Source organism: Opisthorchis viverrini (genome assembly GCF_000715545.1).
Source record: "Opisthorchis viverrini unplaced genomic scaffold opera_v5_128, whole genome shotgun sequence".
NCBI lineage: Eukaryota > Metazoa > Platyhelminthes > Trematoda > Opisthorchiida > Opisthorchiidae > Opisthorchis > Opisthorchis viverrini.
Genome location: NW_008751782.1, coordinates 978395 through 991713, shown reverse-complemented (window position 1 = coordinate 991713; position 13319 = coordinate 978395). Strand labels below are relative to the sequence as shown.

The following is a 13319-nucleotide window of genomic DNA, read 5'->3' as shown; positions in this document are numbered from 1 at the left end:
ACGAGTGCCGAAAAGAATCTCTACTTCCTTGAACTCAGTGACCCCATTGGATTGTGGTGACAGGGGGAAAACTGTTCTCAAATTGTACAAGTCCTTCCCCACTACACGGTTGACACTTCTGCTTCCCTGATTGATCAGCTCGGCTTCTTCAAATCCGTGAAATAAGTTAACAAAAGCAGAAAGGATAAAAGCAAAATCACTGAATAAAGGAAGGCTGTGAGAAACGGAGAGTCCAGGCATGCTTCACATTATTTATGGCGTACGATTAACATTGAGAAACTTAGGTGAATGGTATCTAGCGACTTTCATATCTATTTGCCACGAAGGCTGTCTGCCGTCAGTTGTTGGTCATATTAAGGGAGTGGTGAACTCTGAAGGGGGTGGAATAGTTCGGTGGTTACAGTACGAAGTTACTGACCGGAAGGGCTGTGGCCCGAACCCCAACTCTTCACCTCGACTTCTGTTGTCTAGGCTTTGGCGACCTGGCAGCCCTCGTGCTTCCTTCTGATGGCATGACAGTTAGGCACCGAAAGGGCATTAGAGCTGAACGATTATCTTTTACGGCATTATGTATGGGCAAGAGTATGGACCTGATTGTTCACCATCGCTAATTATGGCATTCTATTCAAAGGGTAAGTACAGTGAACCTTGATTCTCCTCAACAATTCCGTTCTGTTTAGGGCACATGAATAAGTACTGTTTAACACAAACTGTTCTACCTGTATATGTAAACTTACACTCTCTTCCTTTCGACAATCTCCACGTAGTCGTCCGATCGTTCATAGTATCCGTCACGGGATAATGCGCCCCAGAAATTGGACCATAGCTTTCCCCTTCTGGATAACATTGGAGCGATCATGGAACGATTCATCTGTATCAGGTGCTCGATCGTATGTGGGTTGGTCAGTTGAACAACAGCGTCCACGGAAAACATAAATTGGCAGGTATCGACAGCCAGACAGTGAGCGCTAAGATGAAAGATGGAGAAAGTTGGAGTAATGGTTCTCAGGTGCAGGTACAGCTCAGAAAAGTCGCACATAAGCAACACAAAGCGCATTTCCCTTTGGATTGTTGGTATTATTCATGTCCTCCAAAATAGGGGCAAATGAACGAATTCTCATTGAAGATGAATTTATTATTTGTAAGCTAAATCCGAATCTGAGAGAAAAGTCGCTCCAGATGGCATACCTATGGTGAGACAGTGCGGTGAGACCGTTAGCTATTCATGGTGTTGTGCTGAACAGTTTAGGTCATAAGTAACTGACACCACCCCGTACAATGCTTGAGATAAAGTTTGCTTTTGGACACTTATAGACAAGCCGTATACGGTGTGTTTGACCAAATGTAAATGGGCACCCGCAATTCGTTGCCCTAAAGATTCTGAACGGGATCATGAGACACTGCGTAAATGATCACCAGAAATATAAAGGTGGTTTTCTCAGGGACTATCACACGTAATCCTTGTCTATGGAGCAGTCCATAACTGAATCCTGACAGAAGCGGACTGGTGGTTGCTTAGACCGAAAATGAATTGCTAAAATCTATGGTGTATGGTGTATGCTCTATGTAGACAGAGTTTACGCATGCTGTGTATCCGAAACACGCAAACAATACCCAAGTTGGGTTTGGAATCTCAGAACGCCAAAAACGGACTCTGCTGTTTCACATTTCTCCTTCCGTGTGTCCGGCAATCCAGAAACGAGGACTTGTGGAGTAAACATAGTGTGAGTTACATCCATCCCCAGAGCTGAACGTGCTTTGCTGGATGGGATTCCGGTCAACAGTCACCTTTGCCATGTCCGGTTCCAGTTCACTCAATCTCAATGCCTCTCGACATAAAAATGATGCCTGTTTGTAGTGTCGGCTTATGCTGAGAAAGATACTTACTATGGAGAGTTATCCGAGCTCATTCACCAAACAAGAAGCACTGATCCTTGCGGGCGAAATGAATGCGCAAGTGGGTCATCTTAGCACCTCGGAATCACATATGGTCGCACACAGATTAATTCGTCCAGGTGTGCGCCGATCATCTACCGTTTCCGTACGAATTTTCAGCATAAACGTTCACACCACGTACTCTAGCAGCCAGAAAACTGCAAATCAACCGTGATACTGCTAGATCATGTTTCCATCAGCCACCGGTGGAGAGTTAGAATTCAACAATATCGTTTTTTTTCTGGAGCACTCAACATGATTCTGATCGCGACATCAATGATCAACACCGATGTTCCGCTGCCGTACAACCATAATTTATCTGAAGGCCTTATGGTGAATAAAAAATTAATGTGGACGAGGAGGGAATCTAGTGCTAGCTTTCCACAATACTTCCGAGGTGTCTACACCTCAAGACCTAGCCCTGCTACTGGCACTAATCACCAACGAGCTAACTAACAGGTTAATAAGCTAGCTTGATTGTGCTGTTTTTTAAAGACTAGTTCAAGAGCTGTGTCTCAAGACAGGATGAACTGATGAAGGTGAATGCGATAAGATCCACCAGATATGATCATTTTTTCTGCATCAGTTGCCTGAGTTTTTGCTCGAACAAATTGGCGTAATAACAAGCTAGCAATGACCAGCTTGGGAAAATGTGCCGAAATACGCTTATGGAATCCATGGATGAGAGGGATATTTGTTTACCGGTCGTCATTTATAAGCATGTAAACAAAAGCTTTGTTGCGTGTTGACTGCTAATTTGCATTTAGTTCACCAAAGCAACCTAGTTACTTTGGTTACATCGCGCACATACACTTCGGAACTGAGCCCTGGGTCGGTCAGCTTGTTTCCTGATTTAATTATCTGAGGTTCAGTGTCTGGGTTGGTCGACTCTGGGATGAAGTGTCAGTGTAAATTACGAATTGGTCCAGTCTTCATCCATGGGGCAATTAATTAATATCACATTGGGAATCATACTTTTTGGGCATAGATATTTGGGTAAAATATGGGATAAGCTGACAAAGTTTCCGAAGGCTGAAACTGTGTTCCCAGAACCGTCGTTCACATTCTGTTGAGGGACTTACTAGGCATGATCTCGAGCGCTTCCTTCATCGACAAGCTCATCAGGATAAAACCATTTAATGCTGAGGTAACTGTGTCCGTGCTTCTTTATAAATTCGTTGACCAGAGGCGTTTGTTTCTCTGCTTTTCTCTACAAGGAAAGAAAAGGTGGGTCAAGGACGTTCTTTAAAACTACAGTGGTAGGAATTCAGATGTCGATTGGAATCAGTGGAATTATCAGGCTAACCAGTGCGTCCACTTATTGCTCTGAGTTCCTTTTCGTTACTTCTGTATGTCACAAGAAGAGCCCAAGTCACAGCTTGATACACAAACTTCCGCTCTTGGTGACGGGTACTTGACCGTTTGGTCACCAGACAGTCTTGTTTAGTAGACGATTTCAAGGTCTAGTTGCTCAAGTGCCTGAGAATTTATAGAAGGTGAATTTGGTTAAGAACGCTTCTTGTTTAGTGATTCACATAAAGCCGTCTCGTCAGTGAGACTACTGGGCGCAAACCTAGAAGCCGAGTCCCAATAAAATGTCCCTCTGGTTAGGATGAATCGTTTGATAAATCTGACTAGCTACTGTCCTCGGACTTTGGATTGTTTGCGTGGAAAAAAAGGTGTTCAAGAAGCGCTCATCTTTCAGTTTGTCTATTAGGAGAGTCGAATCAAGAAAGAGTTGCCAAACGATACTCAAAATGATGTGACTTGGCAACTCGACTACATCGAAGACGAAAAGTGGACAATTGGAAGTGGGCAGATCAACGGATTGGCTGTTCTGTGGCAGTGTAATGAGTGTTAAAGATATTTGAAGGCCACCTATCGGCAGACCATCAAACTAACCCAAACTCTTCAAAATGATGACATTGGATTGAGGCAGACATTCGGTGGAAGCAACTAAACAAGCTGGGGGACTGACAAATGACCGTCAAATCGGTTGAGGTGGACTGCATCTGGGATTTCTCCGGGCTACTGGGCTGGACGTTTCAGAATTTAACGCCTACAAAACTGCTAGCGGTAACTCCATGTGACAATTGTTGTGCGCACCTAGCTAGCATGACAATTATCAATCGTCAATTTCGCATGCTTATCACTTTAGAACTACCCTGTCTTGTTCATGCTCTTGCCTTGTTACCTCAAGTGTACTCCACGCATAGGGCGTTCGGGTGGATCCAAATGCTTGTCGGCACAAACCACCAATCGACATCACTCACTGTGGACGGGTGTCCATCAGCTTCATTTGATATGACAGGCAGATTCAAGAACTGACACCCATCCATACATATGTAGGATTTGATGAACCAACTAAAAAAAACTAGCAGATGCTTCATACTGAGAATTATTTCCTCTTCTTAACCTCTACATTCTCTCTAGAATGAGCACCCAGTATATGAACATTACCAGTCATACTATATCACATGTAATACAGCATTTACTGTTTTTTGTCACTCATGGGCTTGCTTAGACTGCTTTGCTGTTGCATCTGTCGTCACCCATTGGGTATCCGTCATCGATCACTCATATTTGGTTCACTCTGTCACGTGCACTGAGTGTTTCCGAGCCCGTCACGCTAACGGCTACTGTGTCGTAGCATTAGCGAACGCGCCACCGAGCATAAATTTGAATTTCATTGACCGATACCGTCGTTGTGTATACCATCGTTGAACTGCTCTAATTTGGCTGGCTTGATCATGCTGGTTAAAACATGAGACAGTCCCAGATAATTTATTGAAGCACGATGGCATTTTGAATGGATGAAGTGAAGGTTGTGCACCTGAACTGCACAGCTGATTCCTAACAGTCAGGCCTGATGGAATGAAATTAGTTATCTACCAGCTTCCAGGTACCCAAAGATCTTCCGGAGTAACTTGCTATAAAATTGAAGGTGACCTGGTTGGTTTCAAAGTGAGAACTATCGTGATGTCGTCACTTTGAATCCGTTTCCAGATGTGTGCTCTTCTTCGTGTAATATGACCTTGAACCTTCCATTTCAAGATATCCCAATACAGTTTACTCAGTATGCTCCGGTCGCTAAATGATTAGTTCAGCAAAAACCATACAATGAGGACATCCAGATCCCCCAGTTCCGACAGTGTGCCGTAATCACGATTTGGTTGCCCTGTTGACAGCGCCCCAAGGCTAGCCTAGAGAAACCTGGCAGCATCATTTTAGTTTTATTCGTGCGGCACTTCTAGTTGCACAACCAGGAGGGTTGTTATCCAAACAGCTTTGTTTAACAGTTATTCTTTTATTCCAGAGCAGTCATCCCAGTCTGTCCATGAGCAGCAACGAAAAATCTAAATATATGATAAGCTCTTTTATCTAAACACATGTCGGGTACTGACACTTGATTCTGTCAGCTAATCAATGGCAGTGATTTCCGGCTGTTCAATTTTGTTAGTGATGTGGTTACTTTTAGTTTGTACTGCGTAGTTTGATGGTAAACGTAGTCAGGAAATTTCTGGTGTCGCGACATTTCGGAGAACCTTTCGTGAGTAGTTATGTCACCATAGATTAATTCACCGGTATGAATAAAATTATAAAGAATCTGATAAACTATACCATAGGAAGAAAACAGATCAATAACTTTTAAACCTGACCAAGGGGGGTAGCAAATAATTCTGGTTACATCGGTGGAAACAGTCCAGACTTAATCATTGCAAAGGAAACAAAATCTATTTGAAAACAAATCCCCTCACGAGAGGGTGGACCAGGTTTGTCCCGTGAAAGTTTTTGTGAATAGGAATAACCCTACAGGTAAATTCGATAGAGAACACAGCGTGTGAACGTATGAACTAAGGAATGCTGTATCTCGTTAGACTCGTTCAACATACGGTTTTCAACATGAGGAGTGTGGTGCCATAATTGTCGGAAACCAAATGGTTGGTCATTTAGCAGATACCCGCAACTGCGGCAAAGCTGTCCGTTGGGTAGAAGGTTCATAAAACGAACTAATAGTCTCTCAGTATTAATATCCTTTGTATACATAGCTACTATAAAACTCGATATGGGTAGGAGGGCTAAACTATTGCTAGCTTGGTTAAGCTTAGACAGAAGCAGTCTGAAAACCAGGGATTCGTTCGAATCACCGGGCTATCTTGAGGCTAACACATGGTGAAGCATCGGAAGAACACAGTGCCGTTGCTGTTTATCACCCGAGTTATAAGCATACTACGGGTGTTGTTCAAACTTCACTTTTGTAGTTTAAGCCTCCACTATGCACGAGGTCCTACAAACATCAATGTTACTCAGGTAGAATGGCATGTGTGAAAAATACGCCTTTTGTCATTTTGGGACTAACTCTACGTGAGAAGATTCTTCAGCCGTTTTGCAAGCATTTTGGCCTTTTTGACGGCAGTTGTGTTTTTCTTTAGTTCAGCGAAAAAATCTTCTTTATTCCAATAATTATGTTTCTTATAGCTTCTAAATGTGTAATCCTACTCGGTGCACCAAAAGTGTTTGTGTGATTGACAAGATACACCTGGAATTTCGAATCGATTAGCTGCTCACACCTAAAAATCAATATGGATTATACGGACGAAGAAAATAGTAATATGGTTCCGTTGGAGCAACAACACCACACCCTAAATGATATTTTTAATACGCAGCATTTCACAGGTGTGCAAGCAGAACCTGTTGACGTCTTGAGCTGGAGCCATGCATGAAACATCGAGTCTCACATTAATCTTCGTGTATGCTCCTGCAAAAGACTCAAGTTTTCCGGTACAGCCACCTGGAAATATATAGGCACAAGTCAATGGAGTTTTATTCGCTTGATTAACTAGCACACTGCCCTTTCGTGCTCGTCATAAGTGATGGTGTTGGAAAACCGTATGAACCTAGAGTGTGAGGTTAGTGAGGCTGGTAATCATTTATGTTTTGTACTAACCCAGTATGTAGGGATTAGCATCTTCCATCTTGGATGTATAACTAACCAAAACCTCAACGCGGGAATTACCCAAGAGTGCCGTTTCAATGCGAATCTATTTGATTTCAGTCCGAAGTGGAAATTCTCACTAGTTGTATCAATTAATTTCACTTAGAATTCGAATTCATAAGGGAAGTTTTTAACAAGATAAACCGCTTGACGCGCCTTAGACGTAGTCGAACAAACAGCATTATGGTGTAGAAATTTTCCTCTTTTTTATCTTTAGCTGAACAGGTTTTACTAGTTCGAAACAGAACTATTCGGTGAATTACGCGTGGAAAATTTCACTCGGTGTTCAAAACAAACGCCCTCAATTTGTCCTCCTGACTTGGCCCCAGATCGACAGAGAGCTAACTTCTGTCGGTCAGCCTAGCCAACACCACACCGGGCACTTGATCTTGATGTTCTCCTCAGTCAAAACAGTGTCGATATAGGAGTAATAAATTCTGGGGTTTTAACTCCAAAAAAGCAGTTAATAAATGCACATACAGTGATTTACCACTAGGGACTATGCATAGAGGTGGCTTCTGAACAGATCTGTTGCCGGGAATGTACGAGTTTATAGTTTTGCGCAACTTGATACTAGATGAATCATCTATTCACTTATCAAAAGAGATATGCTATTTTCGTCTTAGACGACTGGTACCACCTGTAAAATCATTTTTCAATTTACTTTCTAAAAAATTAATTTTGATTCGAGTTGGCGTCAAAATGACTCGCTCGGATTCAGTGCGGCCTAACTAACGGCATTGAGTCATTGTTCTCCGACCATTTTGGTTCATCACTCTCATATACCCCGTCTGATTTTAGATCTCTCGGCGTAGGAAAGCTAAATTGTATATCACGTGCCGTTTACTCAAGTTTGATTTGACGGAAGACCGGTTAGCTTCAGTCGTGTGGCTTTGTGTGAACAGCGTGCAAGGAATTAATCTCCATTGGTTCCTAGCCTCACCACACCCACTTAGTGTGGCCTTGTTTAATTGGTCAACAGATCATATCGACAACCCGTGCCTACCACTTGTTATCCGACAAGGTTTGGGATGGAGACCCTTACAATAATGTGGTCGAACACAGTCAGTTTGTGCTTAACGGAATGAATTGTGCTTCAGTGGAATCGGTCCTTTTGGGTTTTCGATCCAGGTTGAAAAAAGAAAAGGTCTAAGCTTGTTGGTGGGCTGCGAAATGAGCGTATGTTCTAACCTTTGAACAGCGTACGGACATTCAAACATCGTTTGAATATATTTCTACACATTCTCGATAGGAACTTAAAGTTGGGGTTATATTCTGAAAAAGCACAAACGCTCGCTTTTACACAGAACTCTATGAATAACTCGGGGATGCAGGAAAACAGACCACTGGACCTCCGTATATGTTAAGCAGCCTGAAAAAGTGTGATTCATGGAAAACAGATAACATGACAGACCTCTACAGTACAAATGAATGCTCCTTATTTGGGCATACTGTGGAATTACATCAAAACATTAAGTGGCAATCAACGAACTTTACCCAGTTTCCTTTGTTTGATAGACTGGACGTACACAGTAAATGAACTCACCGAGTTTCAAACCAATCAAACAGAATGATCGTTTTTGAACAACATTCGAACCGTTCTCGTCAAGATTACGTTAGATTTTTTTAGCTTCGGTTTATCACGCATGCATGTAACCTCTAAGAACTTGACGAATTCGATATTCATAAGACGGTTTCTTTTGGGAACTTACCCTGTCATTCGATGCAAGACGTACACTCGCTGCCATTTATTCATGTAATAAACGATTTAGGCAAAAGAATTGCAGTCGCTCTTCCGAGTGAATTGTTGTTTAGGTTGGGCACTTTGTTCGCCTAACCACAAAACAATCGACTGGGGATGTGATTGCGCAGTTGCCAACCAATGAACCTTTCATCGATGGGTGTGAAGTCAGCTCATCTCACTTCACATTCTGTTTTCGCTTTTCTCCGCAGAAATGGGTCAGACTTATCAGTTTTTCTGTTATACTCGTGTTATTCAAGTCCTGTCTTTAGGTTTTCTGACTTCATCTCATGTATTACAACGACCATCATATCCTACTAAGTTCTGGTTCCACTGAGATGTATGATTTCACTCTTTCTGTTAAGCACACTGAATAGCTTTGGTGCTGAGTTTGAGTAATTAACCTGACGTTCGTTCTCCAAAATATCACATACATTACACTGCATCAATGTGCTCTTAACCATAACCTACTGGTTGGATCACGTATTGACTGCGTCCAATGGAAACAGACACCCTTTAGGTGAAAAAACGCACCAATAATCACATGTGATAGTTTTTCTGCGTCATGGGTCTGTGTATATTATCCGTTATCCGCATGGGTTAGATGTCTTCAATTATACCGAGTATCTGAATTATAAAAAGGGGGAATTAATAGATTTCCTTAAATTTTGGGTTACAATATTTGGGAGTTTTACTGTGATTCTTCATAGTAAGCTGCATCATAATGAATGAACATGCAGAGGCAGGTATGTGCTCAAACAGATGCCAGGGCGTGACATCGTCACTGTAGGTACCAAGGGGTGCTCGTATATGGATTTCAATAAGACGGGCGCCGGATAGCAGTTTTACGCGGATGACCAAGAGTTGAGTTACCAGCGATGGCACCCGAAATGTGGTTTGTGAGCGATTAGTAGGTGATCTTCTCAGTGAAACTGACAACCGACAGTCTAAAACGTATGACAATCTTCTAAGCCCTGTTCGCTCAAACAGTTCCAGTTCCCATTAGAATAAACAGGGGTGGAAGTTTACCACTGGTGGATGTACTACTTGCCGGAAGCCTGGACGGAACAGTCACTCGCATAATACGTAGAAAATCCACCTGGACCGGGCACTGGGTCGGTTTTACCCGCTGAATTCAAACATGGAAGAGCGAAAACTCCGTTTTTTGGCTCATGTACTTCCGGTCAACCAGCGACTAAACAGCAGCTTATAGAAATCTGGTTTTCTAATTGATATCCAGAAAGATTTATCGAGGTGATTATCCACTCTAAATGTGATAGGCTTTCGATCACCAATTGTGAACTATTTTGTTTTTGTATCCAAGATAAGAACACGGTCGCGCCAGCAGGGTTTCACAATACACTTGGCTCATGCAACTAGGGATAATCATCTCCAAAGCCGTTTTCATAGTGTAAACGATCAGTCTAATTTTTCTGTTGTTTGTTAGTTTGTAGCTTCAGCGGCACGTAAATCGGCAGGAACGGCCGGACCCTTTCACAGCTGGCATCAGAACAAATCCTCAGGTATATGCTATGCGGAATTGTAGAAAGCAATATTACGACAGATACGGCAACTGCTAAGCCGCAAAATCCCCTGGGGCATAGGCCAAATATACGATCCGAGTCGTTCGCTGCGTAGCAGTGAGGCTATGCCGTCAAGCTCTGCTTTTTTGCACAGCTCCAGGAGGCCTGGAGTTGGATGCTGGAAACTTTGCGAACGATTTTTTTCGTACTTATATTTAATCCATACTCAACCGCCTATTTTATCTGGTCATGATTCACTTTCATCATCTACTACTAGGATACATAATAGTAGCTGAAAAATGTTATACAAACCAACCTAGGAGCACACGGATGTGGCCACTGTTGTGGTTCGCACTGCAATGTGACTATAAAATTGATACAGATTTGAATGCGTAATCAAAAGCCCAATTTGTCGGTGAACATCGAGTGAATTGGTTGGTTCTTTTAGACTCGTACGAGTGAACCGAAATCAAATAATTCTTGCAAGCTCCTTTGCGTTTTAAGTTAGCGAGAATCTATTCGTGGCAGTGACTAGGTAATTCGGCGCTCTGTGTGAAACTTCATAGTCTGGTGTTTGGTGGGCTTTTCAATGAACTGGTATCCTTCGCCCGACTAGTTAAGCAGTAATGGATGCAAGTGCACTCACTCAATGCTAAGACAAAAAGTTTTCTTACCCCTATATGTCCAGTTAAATGAATATGAGTCTTTGGATAACTGAGGGCGGCAATCCGATCGAAGAAGACGTCCAGGAATGGTGTTGGATATTCGATGAAAACGCTGAGTTGAATGGTAGGAAATTCCTGGATCAAATGAAAAAGAAACAATTTGACTAAACTCCTAAATCTGATGTAACAAATAAAAATTGCTATTTTCTCTTAATTAACGAAAGCTTCTTGTAGCACCTATGTCAACATATTTGTACATTTCTTGGTTGTGGTCTCTACCGTTGTCATTCTAAACACTTCGTGAAGCATACCAAAGGTCTACATCGCTCCGGTGTCATTCAGCAATGTGAATTCGTCTGAATGAAGTCGCATGGTGGACGAAGAAGAAAGTGAGACAGGAGGGAAAACAGGTGCCGGCGTGCCACGAACATCTGAGTCGTCCACATCTCGTACATTCAGTAAAACAGTTGGAACAAAGACCGAGAGGATGAATTACACTGACATTAGTTAGCCGCGACAGCTATCGGTGCCTCTAGCCAAGCACAAGGAAAATTATACTTGGTATAGACCCTTATGTAGTAAGAACTGTCGAAAAACTCCAATTGAGTTCGACACTGTCCATTTTGTTGGTTCTTAAACCTGTTTTGTTAGTTTAAATATTACCAGAGCTTGTTCTGGACGGCACTTGAATGTTGTGAATGTTAAAAGAGCTAGTACCAACATTAATTTCCTCTTCAATGTCTACGTTTTTACATGCGACACCAACACTTCAGTCGCCTTGGTCACCAATACCTTCTTCAACGCAATATCTTTATTATCCTTCGGTTTATCGTTTTAGATGATATGGTTATTATGGTTGTTCCCAACTTACTACTGAATTACTAGCCCTGTGGTTCAATAACATGAGACTGTGGATATAATGCTTGAATACTAATCAAATTATAAAAAAATTAGCATACATTCACATACTATGCTCAAAAGTCTCATGTTTCCTTTAGGAAGCACGAATAAATCAGGAACACCAATCAACTCCACGGAGATTTCATAAGTTCATGCATCCAGCCCGGAGAAGTGACTTACTCCCTGTTCGTCCAAGTCAATGATTCTTTCGTTACAATGTTGGCAACCCAGAGATGGTGTCCAGCTATGATCCAAATAGTTTGTCAGTGAGTTAAACTCAGGCTTCAAACGAGAAAGACAGGGGATAAAAATCACTTGGGACGAAATAAAAGAAAAATGGAAGGAACTGGTAACACTATGTTTGGAAATCTGAGTACCACGTTTTTGTCGACTGAAGTTTCCCAACGTGAACCGTCGGCCTCCATGTAAAGCGTGTTATTTCCAGTGTCTTTCGGCCAATCAAGTTAAGTATACCTTGGTGCAGTGCATATATTAGATACATCAAAGTCTGCGATAGCAAGTTAGCTGAATAATAAAATCCTTTTGAAAGTACGCGCCTAATGCGTAGAACGTTCCCTCAGTTTTTCTATAGTTAATCAACGGGAATCAATCTTTCCTTTCATCGAAATTCAAGATAAAACTGTATCGCAAAATGAAACTTGTATATTTGTTGATATCGACCGACAGCTTACTCACTCATCTGTTTTTCGGGGATATTATTGAGTGACTGAATTCGGCATCAGAGCACTGGTAGGCTGTGTTCTGCAGTGCGCTACATATGGAAGACGATAGCGCTGCCACTTTTGTGCTGCGCGAGGATAGCAGCCTGATCAGAGGTAGCACTACTGCTGTTTTCTTTAGTAAATTCATTATTGCTTGGTATAACATTTTGAAGATGAAGCATGCCACCGAAATTTACACTGAGGAGCAACATAAGTTTACTGTTGTCGGCCCACAGGCAAATCCGGAAGAAATTGTGAACATGGTGACATGAACGTCAGTTTCTCTGATAAATTACGCTAAAATACATTTGAATTTGCTGAACATTTATGAGTAACCGGTGGGTGGTGAGTAACCAAATACTCTACACACTGTTTGTTGTCCTAATTACGGTTTTTCAGAGTTCTGTAAAAATCAATCATTTTAGCAAACGCGTGCATTTTGTCCTTGAGTAATGCCATATGTTGAAAAGAGGTGGCTCATCATCAAGAAGGCAAACTGAAAGGCCTCACAATGAAGAGTATCACTATCATAATTTTCGTTATAGAAATTTTAAGTGATTTATGTCGGTTTTACACGCAGACGCAACAAAATCTGCTTAAATTTGATTTTTCCGCGTATTTAGGTGCACATCATTTCAACTAATCAGGACACTAGTTGACTGTTGAAAAAAATTCCTCATAAATACAACCTTTTCAGGCACGTCACAATTACCTTTTTGAGAAGAAAACTCTTCATTAAAAGGGTCGATATTCCTTGAGTCCGATTCACAGATTATTAGAAACGGAATTGAATACCTCTTGTTCAGTCCTATGGATGTACTGTACTATGAAAATTCA

The 13319-nt window shown here is 41.9% G+C and overlaps 1 protein-coding gene across 1 annotated transcript in view; it reads right to left on the bottom strand.

Moving 5' to 3' along the window:
• The window catches only part of T265_06214 (hypothetical protein), a gene marked incomplete at both ends in the record, with an annotated part of 78800 nt that overhangs the window by 5680 nt on the left and 59801 nt on the right, over positions 1–13319 (bottom strand). Inside the window, 4 exons of the mRNA XM_009171422.1 lie at positions 738–968; positions 3018–3145; positions 10870–10995; positions 11941–12042. Coding sequence (XP_009169686.1) covers positions 738–968; positions 3018–3145; positions 10870–10995; positions 11941–12042 — 587 coding nt within the window. The remainder of the gene's footprint in view (positions 1–737; positions 969–3017; positions 3146–10869; positions 10996–11940; positions 12043–13319) is intronic.